Below are 17,722 nucleotides of genomic sequence, written 5' to 3' on the forward strand. Positions count from 1 at the left end.
GGGCTGAAGCCTTGTGCGGTATCAGTGTGCTGACCATGTGTTGTAGGAGGGTCAGCCACATGAAAGACTGTTGTGCAGTAGCGGTGTGATGACCCTGTATGCCAGGAGGGGTTGCTGTTGAGAACGTCATTGTGCTGACAGGGCCAGAGCCTGTGGACAGTGAGTTGCAGTGACTGCATAGGTCTGAAGGGGTCACTGGGAGCACCAAGGACTGCAGCATGTTCTTCCCCACTGGAGTGAGGATGCCATGGGAACACCGTCACCCAGGCGTGAAGCCCAGGACCAGACCATCCTAGCTACAGCCATCTGGAGCTGAAAGAACACTTACTTAGCAGGAGAAATAGCAGGAAACCTCAGGTCACTGCAAAGTGTGACTGTGAGTGGGAGATTCTGCACCTGGCGAGTGTAGTTGCGTAGTCCGTGTGTGGCTGAGTTACTTGAACTTGGCTGCAGCTGCTATAAGCATCCGCTGACAGGGCACACTCCAGAATGCAGAGTGCATGCCAGTGCAGGTAAGACGTGTTTCGGGCCCAACAGTCCCGGGGGAACTTGCTGCTTATTAGAGCGTGATTGCGCTGGAACACTAATGACTTTAAATCAGAGTTGTAGTGAACTCTTGAGACTTGGACTGCTAGTAGATGATACCATAAGTGAATGGTGAATAACCATGACCACTAACGCGAGGATTGAGAGAGGCAGGGAATTGCAATAGAGACACTACAGCCCCATTCTCAAAGAGGACTGTGTAATTGTTTGTGAATGTCGTATTCTTCCTTTGTGAGATTAGCGGTAGTAAGAAAGTACTTCTCTTTTTTCATAAAAGTAAGTATTTGGCTGTTCAATTATTTATTGCTACTGCTGCCCGCATTTTGAATTATAAGCCCATGTTCACTAATCGGTAGATACCTTCGCCTGTGAGGGAGCTCAACCATGCCTAAAACTGACAGTCAAGTGCAGAAGGGGTACTTGACCCAGTTACTCAGAATCCATAGTAGGCTGTGCCCCGGGACATCAGGAGTAAAAGGTCTCAACCTCCATGGGTGGGCTCAGTAATCCCCTGCTTGCCTCGTGGCCATCTATCTCAAAAGTGTTCAGACACTCACTATAGAGATTGGATACACTTGTATTGCCTCCAAACCACAATTCAGAGATAAAGTAAAGAAATTGTGGAGAAGAAATATGAAAAAGTTTTGCTACACAAACACAACAGAAGAAATTATGTATAATGTTGAGATTGCAACTGAGACAATACAGCAGGTGGGCAAAGCTTGTGTTAACAATGTCATATTTGTAAGGTGGGTAGGGTGGTTTGATATTATTGTGCAGCAGATTTCCAGGTGTACCTTATTAAGTTTGTCAAGCCATGTATAAGCATCAACTGAAGATTATTTTTTATTGTATATGAAATCCGCATGGCTTCATCAAATCGCAATCAAACATTTACAAGGCTACAAAAAGCTTAATGTCTTTCAGATAGAAAAGGCAAATGTTTAATAAAAAAACTCAATTTTTTTCATCTGATGAATATTTCTATCTACAGCTTTTACTTCTTAAGGTAAAACTTGTGAACACGTTATTTTCAAAACAAGATTTACTTTTTTTGTGTGGGAGACCGTCCTTGACGAAGGACCGCACCAAGAACCTTCGATGAATGACCTCTCCATGCTGCGGCATAGATGCACTCTATTACTGATGCTCCTACATTAACCTTAATGTTGAAGTTCTATTGTTTTAGGACTACATAAGATGAAGGTATTCCAAAGGCCGCACACAACATTTTTAACACACAGCTCTTTTTGTGAGAAACATTCAACAAGCCTTGGCTGGTCTAGGCTGTTTGTATCACCATGGCCGAGCTGTCCATATGCACCTAGGAAATGGAAAGTACAGTACAATTTATTATATGACACATTTCACTTATTTTAAAAAAGTCTTTAAAGTATCCATTAAGCAGCATTCAACATTTACCCTAAACAGATTTGAGACACAAAGTCATAATAACAATCCTGTCTTTTTATTTTTATATATGGCTGAGGCCATACGTCATTGTATGAATCAAGGCGATTCGCTTCACCGTTGGTGTAGTGTGCAGCCCTGAAACTTTCCTTGGATAAAATATATTTACCTACACCAATAGTAACAATGGTAGTGTTAGACCAAAATCTTTTTAGTATGAATAATACAAGCAGCAGTTTCATTCAGACATAAACCGCAGCAATACAGTACCAGTAAAACAGTATCGAACATTGTCAGAAAACAATAACTTTTCAAATAAAGTATCACATATCTTCAAAGAACATATTACACAACACCAGTCTCCCCAAATTAACCTTTGTTTGGAAATGCATGGAGAGGGGTTGGGAGCTGGGGAAGAGAGCTTGAGTCATGGGAAAAGAAGAAACAGTAAGAGTGTAAAAACATCATTATAATTTCAATAGTATATCACACATGAAAGTCTCTGTAGTATGTACTCATGTATCATCCCGCGTGTACATTGTCTTTGTCACATGCTTGCATGTGAATGTAATTCTTATATTGTTAGGGTTTGAATGTTCCCTCACGAGCATAGAAGAACAGCTGTTGGGAATCCCTTAGCAACGCCACAGTTGGCGTTAGATTCATTGCACCTGGACGGCTCCGGTCATGGGTGCTCCTCCTCTTCAAAATAAACTTCACTTATTCTTACCTGCTGTCGTCCTTCAGTTCTTCACAAGTTGGTGACTAGTGGGTCCACCCCGCCCAGCACCCATCGCCATAATTATTTCAATTTTTCGGTTACTTCTGTACCGCAACTTCCATTGGTTCTTCTGTTGTCATCTCCTCACTTCGCCGACCTCCTGGGATAAACATCGCCGAGCCGTAATGCTGTTCCGCACTGCTGTGATTCTTCCAGTGGCCTGGCTCATTCAGCTGAACACTAATTTGATTCGCTACCCGACTCCACTTTCAGGTACTGTAAACGCATACGTGATTGTGCTGGCTTGCCCCATGTGACCTCACACGCTTTGTCATAGCAACTTCACATTTTCCGCACACACTCCCCAGCCTACTAGTAGCCTTTAAAGACACAGTGTTTCATTTGCAAGCCTATTGCTTTCAATTCCAGTGCATGCTTCCTTGCTAACACGGAAGCTTTCAGTTACAACGTGTGTCTATGTTTCTATTTTCACTTGTAACCTTTTTAAAAGACAACTCCATTAATTTATCATTGACTACACCCTAATATTCTATTGCATTCAAACCACATCAGATTGCTCATTATTCTCATCTTTGTTTTTATCCTGATATTATCCATTGTTAGAAATTGGATTTTTGGCAGGATAGGGCATGTGCCAAAGCGAGGCAGAAACCACCACTCTAGTCAGAATAAGGGAGTTACACTCATAAAATAACCCCTGCTCACCCCCTTGGTAGCTTGGCACGAGCAGTCAGGCTTATCTTAGAGGCAGTGTGTAAAGCATAACCGACAGTAATACATTGTAAGCACTACAAAAGGACACCACACCAGTTTAGAAAAATATCCAATATTATATATACTTAAAACAAGACCAAAGACAATAAAAATCCACAATACAGTACCTCAAAATCTTCTTTTATCAATTCAATTCAATGTCTTTATTTCGATAAAAAATCCTAAAAGACGTTTTACATTTAAAACATAATTATCAAATTCATTTTCATAAGTGTTTACAAAGTTATACATTGAAATGGCGATCAAAAAGAAGAAAATAGATCCACAATGATAAGGTGCCATGCTATATAATAAATAATTAAAACTAATAAAACTTCTGACGATTGTGCCGCAAAAATCCGTACCAGTAATCTCCGCTTATATGTTAAAAATAACAAGGTGAATACACTAAAAAACAGGTTTTTATAGTCTCATCTTCTTTGCTCGTATGGCCCACATCCAACTTAGAAATTTCGTAACTGCAATCACTATAGGTTCATTGGTATCTGTTTTAAGGATCCTGAATGCTTCGTTGCCAGAACTAATGCCCAAAATCAAACAAATTGGTTTGAGCCATTTGTACCTAGGAATGTTATAAATAGGGCATACAAATAAAATTTGTACTAAGGATTCGTTCTGTGTTGGACAGAAGGGGCATTTACCATGGTTCTGGGCATGCCATTTGCTAACAAATGAGTTAATTGGGAGAGAGCCCACTCTAAATTGATGGTAAAGTTTCCTATCATTAAAGACAGTAATAAAATCCCAATAGTCTTCATATTCTAAATCATGTTTATGTTCTAAGAATTCCCTTGTTAGTGATGGCCTTGTTAAAGAGGAAAAACGCTACCTTTTGACCATGTTCCAATACATCTCCTTAAATTTCTTCTTTGAAGGAAAGGGATTATTAACAGGGTTTTCCCACAGCCTACTCATCCCCATGAAGCTGAACATATATTTTGCCTGTCTCTGCCAGGGGATTTTACACATACGATCTGCCTCCCTGACTTCAAGAAGAGCCTGGGCGAACATGGATAATTCTGATGTAACCCAAAGCCTTCTCCAATAAGCCACTGGTCTAAAGCGAGCCATGTCCTCAATAGAGTAACAACCCAAATCTAAAAAGAGGTGCAATAATGGTGTTGATTGGGGAAGACCAGTTATTGCCCTCAGGAATTTGTTTTGGGCTATAGCCAGGGGAACTAAGTTGTCAAATTCCCATAATTCTCCCCCATATAAAATAGAAGCGCTAATTTTAGAGTTATATATTTTTAGGACAGGTGCAACAGGCTTGGTGTGGGGCAGACGCTGTTCCTTCAACAGGGCACCGGACAGTTGGGCATGTTTGAGGACCAAAAGATCGATATGGGGCTTCCAATTAAGATTTCTACCTAAAGTAATCCCCAAATATTGTGTTTGTGTAGAGCCATAAATGTGGTTTTCTCCACGTTAACTATCAGGTCATGGTCCCGACAAAACTCCTCAAATCTAACAATAGCCTATCGGTAACATCCCCCTGTGGTCCCCAGCGTACCTGTGCAGAATTAGAATCATGTAATGTAACCAAAATGGCCAATAATTCCAATGGCATGCCCTGTTCCACAAATGCTCTCCACATTTTGGTGCGTGGGACAAGATCGAATGCCGACTTAAGATCAATAAAAGCCGCGTAAATAGTACCCCCTCCAATAATGACCACTTTCCAATAAATTAAAATAAACCTAAAAACCTGGTCAATAGTACTGGTGTGTGAACGGAACCCCGCCTGCAATGGAGAAAGAATATCAAATTTGTCTATCCAGGCCTGGATTCGACTTAGTACCAGCCTAGCTGTGACTTTTTGAATACAATCAATGAGGCTTATAGGCCTGTTGTTGCCTGGGTTGGAAAAGTCCCCTTTCTTAAGAATTGGGAGGATTTCTGCTCCTGACCATATATTGGGCATGGGGGCACCACTGGCGATGGCATTCCCAAGTAGCTGGATATATGTTACCCAGTTCACTTTATCATGCAGAAACAGATCAGCTAGTATCCAATCCAGCCTAGGCGCCCCACCTCTCGGTACTGAGTTTAACGCTATTTCTACCTCTTTCTTTATAAAGTGGAGAGAGGAATTAAAAGAGTGCATTTTAAACTGTTCTGGGTCTTGTTCCGCAGTAGCAAACTGGGCCTTTTAGTGTGAAACCCACTGCTCAGGGGCTACATGGTTAACTGGAGCTTGGCTCGGTTTGCCACTGTCCCATTTCACGAGATGGCAAAAAGTAACCATGCTTCTCCCTTTGCTAGCCTTGAGCAACTCATCCCAGTGTTGCTCATCCCAGTCCGTTTTAGCTTGCTGTTGGGCTAACTTGTACCCAGCCCTTGCCCTTTTGATGTCTCCCATGTACTTTGATCTAATGCCCTGGCTAGGGTTCTATAAGCCTCTGTACAGGATTTCCCGTATCATGCTGCCATCTTAGGGTCAGAATTTTTCTGAGAGTTTTTAACTTTTGTAATAAAAAAGCCTTTAAGACTATTAAACAATTCATTGTGGACTTGTAAACCATTAAATTAACTTCCTCTTGTGTAACACAGTTTTGAAGGGTAGCTGTTGCACTTGCCACCAGCTCCCTCATCTGCTCCAAGTGCTCTTCTTTGTTAAAAACTTTTGTCCATTTGACTCTCCTTGTGTTGTTACTAAGTTACACTTCTACAAAGGCACTTTCTGGTGCCGGACAATCAATGACAGGAAAACCCTTAAGCTGCATGGATAGTACTAGGGGGTTATGATCACTTTCGGACCGCTCCTGAACTACCATATCTATTAGGGAGGGCCAGAATTCCTTGTTGAGAAAAATGAAGTCTATACGACTGCTTCTCAACCCATTATTGTACGTTTGCGAACCCTGCCTATCGGAAACGGACCGCCTGTTAACAGCCCTTACCCCCCGTTCCAAACATAACACTTTTAACTGCAGCGCTGCTCCGGTCCATTTTTTTTAATTGGAGGAAGGTCCAAGGGCGGAATGTTCCACTGAGCATCCTCCCCTAAACTAAGGTTGACGTCATTATTGTCTTAATGGTTCAAAGGAACAATTGAAATCTCCAGCACTCATCAAATTACATGCGTCTTTATGCTGATCTAGAAAAGTGTCTAAGAGAGCAACAGTACTGGGAGCTTTTCCGCCTAGCAGCCCTCTCGCATACACGTCGATAATCAACAAATCAGGGACATTGAGCATTTGTAGTTTAATTATTAAGATATTCCTACTATCAATACACAGTTCCTCTACCCTGTAGCAATCTGACTGTCTTACCCATGTCGTGAGGCCCCCCATGGGTCTTCCCCTGTGGCCACCCTGAGCTGTTTTAGAAAAAATTAGGAAAACCTTTTGATACACGTGATCCATGGACCAGGTTTCCTGAAAGGCCATAATGTCATTGCCTTCAATAAATATGGACCATTCTACTGAAGGTATTTTGGACATTAACCCTGCTATATTTCAAGATACTAGCAGTAGATTAGGTTTGAGGCGACTCATGTTTATGCTGTGGGGAGTAGGCTCTTTATTAGTTACATGGACATAACACAAATCTCCCTCACATAAGAGAACATTGGTCTGAGAGAGCCTGCCGTCCCTAACTTCACCCACAGTATTGTCAAACACATTAATAGCTCCCCTCTGAACAGTTGACTTTAATGATTGAGATACTCCTAATTTATTAATATCTACTTCAGGATCGGCCACTCAAGACTCCCTTTGTACAGGTGACTCGAGACTAAAAGAACTGGAGTTGAATCCAAGTCAATCAATTTCATCCAAAGAGGCAAAGGCTTCAAATCTGTTAAAAGTAGGAACCGCGTAGTTATAGAGACCCAAGTCGGAAGCATGTTCCCTCAATACTCCCCTTCCGTGGTTGACACATGTTTGATCGAAAAAGCCCAGCGGAAGTATGTTAATGTCTTCCTTACTTATGTAACCGGACCCTGCCCTGTCCAATATTAACGGGGACCTGAAACTTAAAACCACTCAGTCTCCATTGAGAGCCTTGTGGGATTAACGGATCCAAGATATTCTTCGTACCATCTTGAATTCTGAAAAAAGATGGTTCCTTACTCCAGTCCTAGTACTCAGCAGGTGTAATGCCTTATTTTTTAAGAAAGACCAGTGTTCTAGGGCATTGACTGGGAGCACTGGAACATTTGCCAATACAATTGTGTATGATGTTGCTTCAGGTGGTAGGTGGAGGGACTTATGGGTATTCATGGCCTCACCCATACTTTGCAGTGGAGCTCCGAGGACCCATTGGCCCTACTATATGTGCCTATGTACAGCTTTGTTGGGGATTTACCAATGGGGTGGCCCTAGGGACGACTACCCCAGAAGGGGGAGGACATAATGTTAAATTAGTACGTGGTCTATTATCAGAACAACTCTCCTGTCGGGTATCAACCAATCCTTCCTGCCGGACCCCACAAGAGGGTTGGGGGCATTAAAAGTATGCTGCTCTATTTTGGCTAGTCTCATATCTATTGTTGACAATTTCTACATCAGGGGATCAATCAGAGCTTTAAGCTTCTCTTCAATCTGGTTTAAGAAATCAGTCTCAATGTATCAGGATGGCTGTTCCTCCGCAACAATATTATTAGTGTGACCAGCACCCAAATTTGTAGGTATAGATGCAGCCTTAAAACCTCCCTCGCTTCCTGTTGTGGTGGGCTTGCGTTTCACCATTTTGGAAGCCTGATAGCTGGTCTTGGCTAAACCACGTGCTTTCCTCTTTTTTTGTAGGGGTTCACCACCAAGAGACTGTGTGGACCTTTGCTGCATAGTAAGAACCTTAGCTGGGGAGGCAGGCAGTGTAGATAAAGTGCTATCCAGACTGGATACTATAGATGGCCCAGATTGCAAATGCGCCGGGGACATATGACTTAGTCGGGAAGTACAGTCAGCTGTTGCATTGTGCTCGGGTACAGGAGTTAGTGCCATTCCAGTGAGGGGTAGTGGGGGTTCTAACGAAAGCCTGCGTTCTGTGAGTTGGATCTTGTGCATTAGTGCAGATTCGGCCCGATACAGAAACGCGTCCAAAGTCCCCACTACTCCTGACCCCCCACCCCCTTACCCTTGTTCTTACTCATTATCCCCTGACTTTGAACAAAAGAACAAATACAAATTTAAAGTTACACACACAACTAATCGGCTTACACAGTGTTTACAATGTCAGGGGGATGGCCCAGCCCGGTCTTCTTCGGTCTCAGGCGGGCTAAAATGGGCCCGCTCTTGGCCCGGCACGTCCCGTGGGTAGAGGCTGCGCTTTATGTGCGGAGATGTTCTGGTGCCTCCCCCTCGTCAGCAACACCTAATGGTACTCGAGTTGCACCCTGGATGTTGAAGTTCTCACCAGGGTGATAATGCATGAAACAGCAGCGCTGGAGGCAAAAGGGTACCCTGGGACAATGGTCCCACCAGAGTAAAGCGTCAGCAGCTGGGACAAAAGAGCGTCACGAAGAGCGTCAGCTACAAAAGCCGGAACCCACCTTTATCAAAATATGCTTCAAGAATAGTTCCTTAATGTCGATAGCTCCGTCTGGGGCTATCACGGTGTCGTGAACAAACAAATCCAAACAGTTCTGGCCGACAGTGGTGTCGCGGGCCAGCTATGATGTCGGGAAGACCCGCAAACTGAACCTTTTAGAAATGCAGGGTGTTGGCGACCTCTTGTGGAGCTTCCAAAACCACGGCCTCAACAGGTGTCGGTTCTGGAGGTCGGTGCAGGAGTCGTCGGGGCCCTCGAAGTCACAGCTGTTACAGATTTATCTCCTCTCTGTTGGAGTCAGGAGCGCTGACGTCGGCAGGCGTCATGTGCTGCGAAGTGAAGTGAGGTGAGGTGGTGCAGCGTGCGGTACTTTCAGGTCGTAGTGCGAGCAGTGGCTCGGTGGCGGCGACGGTGAGACCAGGGTCGCGGAGCGAGATGAAGGTGGTGCTCGGGGCAGTGCTGGCACGTCATGGTGCAAGCAGCGCCATCGTCGTTGCTGAAGCGCTATCGTCAGGTAACGAACTGGAGTCGATGGCGCCGGTGACGGGAGGCCAAGGATGAGGTGCGGGATGAGGGCAGTGCATTTTGTAACTTTAAGAACTGTGCCCTCGAACCACGGTGCAAGCAGCGGCGTCGATTCGGGCATGGAGAGGCGTTGTCATGAAGCAAGGCGGTGCGGAGTGCGGTGCCCATAGGTCACAGTGCGAGCAGCGGCTCAGTGGCGGCGGCGGCAGGCGGCGGCGGTGAGACCAAGGTCGCGGTGCGGCATTGCGACTGTGCCTGCTGCAGTGCCATCAGGACACAGAGTCGGCAGCGGCATAGTAGACATCGTCGAGTTGCTTTTCCTCTGTTGCTGCACAAAACACACAGTCCCCAGTCCTGTGGGCAGAAGAGCTTGAAGTCTTTGTCGTTCCTGGGACTTCTTGAACAGGGGGCAAGCTCTACCTCAAGCCCTTGGAGAAACTCACAAAGCAGATTGCAGAAAGTTCAGTCCAGTCCTTTCACTGCCCAAGATAGAAGCAGCCAATGCTGGCCAACACAGCAAAGCACACAGCAAAGTGGTAGGTCCTCCTCACAGCTTCTCCAGCTCTTCTTCTTGGCAGTCGTCTTGATCCAAAAGAGTTCTAAAGTTCAGGGGTTTGGGCCCCAGTATTTGTATCCAAAAAATCCTTTGATTCTCTAGGCAGAGGGTGTCTGTGCCCAGCCAGAACCAGTTCTGCCTTCTCTGGTGTGATTTCCTGGCAGGGGGTAGAGACTGCATTGTCAGAGGCAGACCAGGCCCTTTGAGGTGCAAGGAAATCTCCTCCCTCTTCCCAATCGCAGCCCAGGTCTATTCAGCCCTTTCCTGACCTACCTAGACTATTGGGAGCCACCCTTGATTACTAGCCATCTGTCCTCCAAAACACACACAGCCAATCCACATTCCACCACAGGCACACAGGATGACTGAGCAAGAAAATACATACTTCTTAAAAGTGGTATTTTCAAACACAGAATGTAAAAATCACCTTTACTAAAAGATGCATTGTTAGATTCTGAGTTCAGGCAGACTAAATTTTATATTCCCACCTAGTTCCCAGGGCCAGTTATGTTTATAAGATGTTATAAACAAACTTCCCATTCTGTCCTATGTGGAACAGGTAGCCTTGCAATAGTGAAAAACGAAATGGGCTGTAATTCACTATCAGGACATGCCATACATACCAGAATAGGAGTTTTTTGTTGTTTGTTTTTTGTACTAGTTACACAAACTTTACACCAGGAGCGTTTATGATACCAATCTTTACACCATCAAATATGGGCACGCCGTAATCTGCTACATTGCCCAGGTGAGATTTGTATACCCACTTTGCATTCGTCTTTAGTCATTTTTCCGATTTATAATGCTTACGTGCATACCTTTTCCTTCACCAGATAATTACAAAGATTGTGATTAAAGGAGCCTTCACGATACGAATTTCTACACCATTAAATACGGGCACGCCGTAATCTGCTGCATTGCCCAGATGAGATGTGTAGACTCACGTTGCTTCCGTTTTTAGTCATCATTCTGTTTCGCTATGCTTACGTATATATCTTCTCCGTCCCCAGAGAATTACAAGAATTGTTTTATTTCATCTGAACCTCCTTGCCTAGGCCAGCCTTTCGAAGCGTGTTTTGCTTCATGCTTCTCCTCCTCTTCTTCTTTTCCAGCACTCCTGGGTTTAAAACGATTCCCTTTTCTTAATTAATCGACTATGAAATCATCGTGTAATCCTCCTCATATTTACAGTCAGCACAAATAGAAGCCTCTCAACACAAAGAAATAGAACCTAAGGGTAAGTGTATACGACTCCCCTTCCATACAGCCCCCCCCCTTTTTTGATTAGGAAACCTCGCTGATTCGACCATGAGTCTAAACCAATTTCCTTTCATTGTAGGTAGTTTGTTTGTATATTACAACGCAGTGGCACAACGCGTGGACTATTACATTAAGGACTCTGTCCTTTTCATTTTTAGTAAAGGTTAGTAGTCCAATAGCTAGAAGATATTAGACCCCAATGCCAGTCTAGCAAATGTTAGCAGTATCCCCCCCATTTATTTCAAACCCCATCCACATGAAGGGATTTATCTTTTAAATTCGTAGCATGGATGTAGAACGTTTAGTCTACTAAGAATACCGTTTGAATCACTGGTTGTCAGTATCGCTGGGCAGTTCACTTGATGTGGTACATGTTTTTCATGTTAACTAGCTAACTTTTGATGCCATTTCTGCGCCACTTATGCTTGTCTCTTTCTCCTCACTTCTATCCTTCACAGGAATTCTCAAGGCCCTGAAGAGAATCCCCAACGACTTCAGTGGGATTCGAAACGCGTAGGCTCCACCTTACCAGTCTACAAAAGCTCTTGGCCACCATTTTTTTAACCTTGAGCATATTCCTGTACATTACTTTATAACATCAATCCCAAAATCGAAATGTTTCTGTAGAAATCTAAGAATGTACTTACAAAATAGCTAATCCAAATGTTTTGTAAATATTTGTAGACGCTGGTATTTGTTCTTAACTTTTTTTCTTCCACTCCTTTCTCTGTCCCAAATATGTATACATGTTGGTTGCCTGTGATATGCCTGATTTTAGAATGAATGGTTGAATGTTTGGTCAATATCCTTATGTTCCACGTGTTTTTGTAAAACTTTTTTGTGTATCAAAGAATTTAAAACTGAGATATATGCTAAAAAATCTTTTTGAATAAAAATACTATTAAATAGTACTTCCCCATTTCTGATCTTTTGCTCAGGTCTCTGGTGGTCAGTGGTTTTTGAAATTATGCACATCAGTATTGGCATTTCTATTTTGTTGGTTATACATACCAGGGCATGTCCTACCTTTCACATACACTGCACCCTGCCCACAGGGGTACTTTGGGTCTACCTTAGGGGAGCCTGACATATAAGAAAAGGGAAGGTTAGGGACTGGCAAGTGTGTGCACTGGCCAAGTCGACATGGCAGTTAGAAACTGCGCGCAGACTCTGCAATGGCAGGTCTGAGTTACCTTTATAGGGCTACTCATGTGGGTGGCACAATCAGTGCTGCAGGCCCACTAGTAGCATTTGCTTTACAGGCCCTGGCACACTCAGTGCACTTTACTAGGGACTAATAAGTAAATCAAATACCCAAACATAGAATCACCAATCCATAACACAATTTACACAGAGAGCATATGCAATTTAGCACTGATTAGCAGTGGTAAAGTGCCCAGAGTCCTAAAACCAACACAAACAGGTCAGGAAAAAATAGGAGGAAGAAGAAAAAAGTTTGGGGATAACCCTGCAAAAAGGGCCATTTCCAACACAACTCCCTTGCAGCCTAACACCAGGGTAGATCAATCCATACCTCAATGAACTTCCCTGCTTAGGGCAATAGAACATGGGACCTGGCCTGCAACAGCAGGGTTTCCTTCCCGTTCTATGGCTTCCTGAACCTAGTTGGATCCCTCTATCCATACTCTCAGGGCTCACTACGCTGACCCATGGGGAACCCTTCTCCTCATCTGTGGACCCCATCCGTGCAGCACCTACACTTACTTTGCTTACAGATGTGTACCAACAGGCAGACAGTACCCACATGGCCAACAAAGGGTGTGGCCCAGTCCACCCTCGGGGGTGACTCCTTCCCCCTCCCAGGGGCAACTCTGTCCCTCCGGACAGCCAGCCACAGTGGCCACTAACAACTGTCAGTGATGAGAGCCAGGCCTTATGCCTTTCAGGCCACTCCTGCCGTTGTGGCGCCAGCAGGGGAGGGTGGTAGCCCCAAGTGCCTGGCACCCTTTCCCTGCTCCCCCCTGACACTGGCCCACCAGCCCAGGGTCTGTACCCTGTGGCTGGACAGGAGGCGGGGCTGGGCTCCCCCGCACCCTCTCCATCTCCCGGGGGCTCTGTACCCTCCCACCTGGAGCGGTACCCCCCTTCCAGAATTGCCAGGGCACTAGTGGCAGGTGTCCTGCACAATTCACCCACCAGTTTAGGAGGGCTCTCCTGCAACTGGTACCTTAGTTCAGAGTCTGTACCCTGAGGATGAACAAGGGACTGGGGTGGGCTCTCCCACACCTGGCTCTCCTCCCTGCTGCTCTGTACCCTCCCACCTGGAGTGGCACCCCCAGAAGACAAACTGATAGGGGCACCGTTAGCAGCCGCCCCTTCCCCCTGGTCTGGGGGGATACCCTGAAACTGGTCCTCCAACCCAGGGTCTGTACCCTCAGGCTGACCAGAGGTCTCGGGCGAGGCATTCCTCGCCTTACCTCTCCTTCTGGGGTTCTGCGCCCTCCTCCCAGGAGAAGCACCCTCCGAACCAAAAACTGTCAGAACACTAGAACCAGACCTCCTACACAATTCTTCAACCAGTTCAGGGCCTTGATCTTGCAACTGATCCACCACCTTAGGATCTAAACCCTCAGGTTGAACTGGGGTCAGAGGCGAGGACTCACTACCTCTGCACCTCTTCCAGAGTTCTGCACCCTCCCAAATGGAGTGGTAGCCCTATAAGATAAACGGGTCAGGACACTGCTAACAGTTGTCCTTCCCTCCAGGTCAGGCAGGACCTAAACCTGGCCTCCCAACCCAGGGACTAACCCCTGCGGTTGAGCACCTGCCCGGCGCACCAGGACTTCCTTGGGAGCACGCATGCCCCCCACTGGGGGGTAACAAATGATTCATGTGTTGTGTGACAGTCTGTCTAGCACAGATCTCCCGACCCCTGTCCATCTGACAGTGCGCGAAGATCACCCAGGACAGAAGTGGGGTCACCATGGTCACTCCTAGGAGGCTCAGCCCTTCTGGCTGGCCCCAGACCCACTGGTTCTCCCACTGGGAAACGCATTCCCCTCTCAGCCCTCCATCTGGACCTCTGCATCCTCCTCTCAGGAGCGGCACCGCCAGACACCAAAGCCACTGGGACTCTGTTATCAATCAATCAATCAATGCCATTTATAAAGCGCACTACATACCCGTAGGGTCTCAAGGCGCTGGGGGTGGGGGGGGGGGGGGGGGGTGCCGCTACTGCTCGAACAGCCAGGTCTTCAGCTTCTTCCTGAAGGAGAGGTGGTCTTGGGTCAGGCGCAGGTCGGGAGGGAGGGAGTTCCAGGTCTTGGCGGCCAGGTAGGAGAAGGACCTTCCTCCTGTAGTCGCTCTTCGGATGCGGGGGACGGCGGCGAGGGCGTGGTTGGCTGATCGGAGGTGGCGTTTGGGAGCGTAGACGTTGATTCGGCTGTTGAGGTAGCTCAGGCCTTGGTCGTGTAGGGCTTTGTGTGCGTGGGTGAGGAGGCGGAAGGTGATTCTTTTGTTGACGGGGAGCCAGTGAAGGTCTCTCAGATGTCCGGAGATGTGGCTGGTTCGTGGGATGTCGAGGATGAGTCTGGCTGAGGCGTTCTGGATCCGCTGGAGTCTCTTCTGGAGCTTGGCGGTGGTACCGGCGTAGAGGGCGTTGCCGTAGTCCAGTCGGCTAGTGACGAGGGCCTGGGTGACGGTCTTCCTGGTCTCGGTGGGGATCCACCAGAAGATCTTCCGTAGCATGCGTAGGATGTTGAAGCACGCCGAGGAAACGTTGTTGACTTGCCTGGTCACGGAGAGGGAGGAGTCCAGGATGAAGCCCAGGTTGCGTGCATGGTCTGTCGGTTTGGGTGCGGTGCCCAGGGCGGGAGGCCACCAGGAGTCGTCCCAGGCGGAGGGTGAGGAGCCCAGGATGAGGACCTCCGTCTTGTCCGAGTTCAGTTTCAGGCGGCTGGTCGTCATCCACTCGGCTACCTCTTTCATCCCTTCGTGCAGGTTGGCTCTGGCGGCGGCGGGGTCGTTGGTCAGGGAGAGGATCAGCTGGGTGTCGTCGGCGTAGGAGATTATGTTGAGGTTGTGTTGGCGTGCGATGGCCGCGAGGGGGCTCATGTAGACGTTGAAGAGGGTGGGGCTCAGAGAGGATCCTTGAGGGACGCCGCAGATGACTTCGGTGGCTTCTGACTTGTACGGTGGTAGGCGGACTCTCTGTGTTCTTCCGTCGAGGAAGGAGATGACCCATTCCAGCGCCTTGTCCTGGATTCCGACGTTGCTGAGGCGCTGTACTAGGGTGCGGTGGCAGACAGTGTCGAATGCCACGGAGAGGTCTAGGAGGATGAGGGCCGCTGTTTCTCCGTTGTCCATCAGGGCTCGGATGTCATCGGTGGCGGCGATGAGGGCGGTCTCGGTGCTGTGATTGGCTCGGAAGCCGGACTGTGAGGGGTCGAGGGATCCATTCGACTCGAGGAAGGCGGCCATCTGCTTGTTGACGGTCTTCTCGATGACTTTGGCTGGAAACGGGAGGAGCGAGATGGGGCGGTAATTCTTGAGTTCGGTGGGGTCCGCTGTGGGTTTCTTGAGTAGAGCGCTGAGTTCGGCGTGCTTCCAGCTCTCAGGGAAGGTGGCGGTGTCGAAGGATGTGTTGATGATGTCTCGCAGGTGGGGTGCGATGACAGCGTCAGCCTTGTTGAAGACGTGGTGAGGGCAGGGGTCGGTCGGTGATCCGGAGTGGATGGAGTTCATCGTGCGGATGGTGTCTTCGGTGCTGATCGGGGTCCAGGCGTGGAGGGTGGTGGTGGGGGGTGGTTGTTCGGTCTTGGTGTGCGTTGGTTGGTTGTTGAAGCTGTTGTGTATGTCCGCGATCTTGTTGTGGAAGTATGAAGCGAGGGAGTTGCAGAGGTCTTGCGATGGGGTGATGTCGTTGTTTCCTGCGCTGGGGTTGGATAGCTCTTTCACGATGTTGAAGAGTTCCTTGCAGTTGTGTGCGTTGTTGTCCAGCCGGTCCTTGAATTCAGTTTTCTTGGCGGCGCGGATCAGCTGGTGGTGCTAGCTTGGGGCCAGCTTGAAGGTGGTCCTGTTGTCCGGTGTAGGTTCCCTTCTCCAGACTTTCTCGAGGGCTCGGCAGTTCTTCTTGGAGCTCTTGAGTTCGTCGGTGAACCACGGGGCTTTCTTGCTGCCGGGTCTGCTGGGCGGGGTCCTCAGCGGGGCGAGTTCGTCCGCGCAGTCGCTGATCCACTTCATGAGGTTGTCGGCGGCCTGGCTGGGGTTCGCTGAGCTGGCAGGAGGGTGCTGGCTCAGGAAGGTGGCGAGCTGGTCTGCTGTGATCTTGTTCCAGCTTCTGCGGGCGGCCTGTTGCTGGTGGTGGTGGGTCGTCGTTCTCTTGAAGGTGAAGTGGACGCAGCTGTGGTCCGTCCATTGAAGCTCTGTGGCGTGGCTGAAGTCGATGTCTGTGCTGGAGGAGAAGACTGCGTCGAGTGTGTGTCCGGCGAGGTGGGTGGGGGTGGACACTAGCTGCTTGAGTCCAAGATTGGCGAGGTTGTCGAGCAGGGTGCTGGTGTTGCGGTCGTTGTTGTTCTCCAGGTGGAAGTTGAGGTCCCCCAGGAGGATGTAGTCGGCGGAGGGGAGGGCATGCGGGCTGACGAAGTCGGCGATGTCCTCGCTGAATTGTGTGCGTGGTCCCGGGGGTCGGTAGATCAGGGTGCCTCTGAGGGTGGTGTTCGGGTCGGTGTGGATCTGGAAATGCAGGTGTTCGGCGGTGGTCAGGGTGTTGACGGTGCTGGTCGTGAGACGGATGGTGTTCCTGTGGATGATGGCGATGCCTCCTCCCATCTGGTTGGCGTTGCGGTCCCTCCGGACGATCTTGTAGCCCTCTGGGATAGCGATGGCGATGTCGGGAGCTGAAGAGGCGTTCATCCAGGTCTCTGTGAGGAAGGCAACGTCTGGGGCTGTGGCGTCTAGGAGGTTCCAGAGTTCGATGGCGTGTCTGTGGACGGTTACAGACTCTCCACGTCCTCCTGACACTAGGAGACCCACCTCAACGGACGGCCTACCAGTACAGCCTAGGCTCCCCCCTGGTGTTCACTCCTGGAACCACCCAGGCTCTGGGACCGGGTTTTGGGCACCTTGGGCCACAGACCATTCCCACTCCTTCTCCGCGGAGATAGGACGCGAGTCCCTACACCCTTCCCACGACACTGGGACTTATCTGTGCTACCACAAACCTTTCCCACCACCCTCGGTGGGGAAATACCTAAGCCACTCTCTTCCGGGTCACCCCCAGATGCTTCTTCAGACCCTCTAGAATCCACCAAAAGGTCTACCTCCAATGCAAGCTCCCCGGGGTCAGAGAACTCACAATCCACTGGGTGTTGGCATAGCTCTGGAAAACAGAGACTTAAAATATGCTCTCCAAAAATAGAATCACACAGCCCCACGCAGGTGTTAACCAAACT

At 48.1% G+C, this 17,722-nt stretch overlaps 1 protein-coding gene across 2 annotated transcripts in view; it reads right to left on the reverse strand.

The window, feature by feature from the left end:
• Window positions 1-1,463: 1,463 nt before the first annotated feature.
• The window catches only part of RCCD1 (RCC1 domain containing 1), a 154,143-nt gene continuing 137,884 nt past the window's right edge, over window positions 1,464-17,722 (reverse strand). For both annotated transcript variants that reach the window (XM_086958178.1, XM_086958177.1), the window contains one exon: window positions 1,464-1,870. In XM_086958178.1, coding sequence (XP_086814304.1) covers window positions 1,710-1,870 — 161 coding nt within the window. In that variant the 3' untranslated portion in view covers window positions 1,464-1,709. The remainder of the gene's footprint in view (window positions 1,871-17,722) is intronic.

Source organism: Lissotriton vulgaris, chromosome 2_1 (genome assembly GCF_964263255.1).
Source record: "Lissotriton vulgaris chromosome 2_1, aLisVul1.2, whole genome shotgun sequence".
Lineage (NCBI taxonomy): Eukaryota > Metazoa > Chordata > Amphibia > Caudata > Salamandridae > Lissotriton > Lissotriton vulgaris.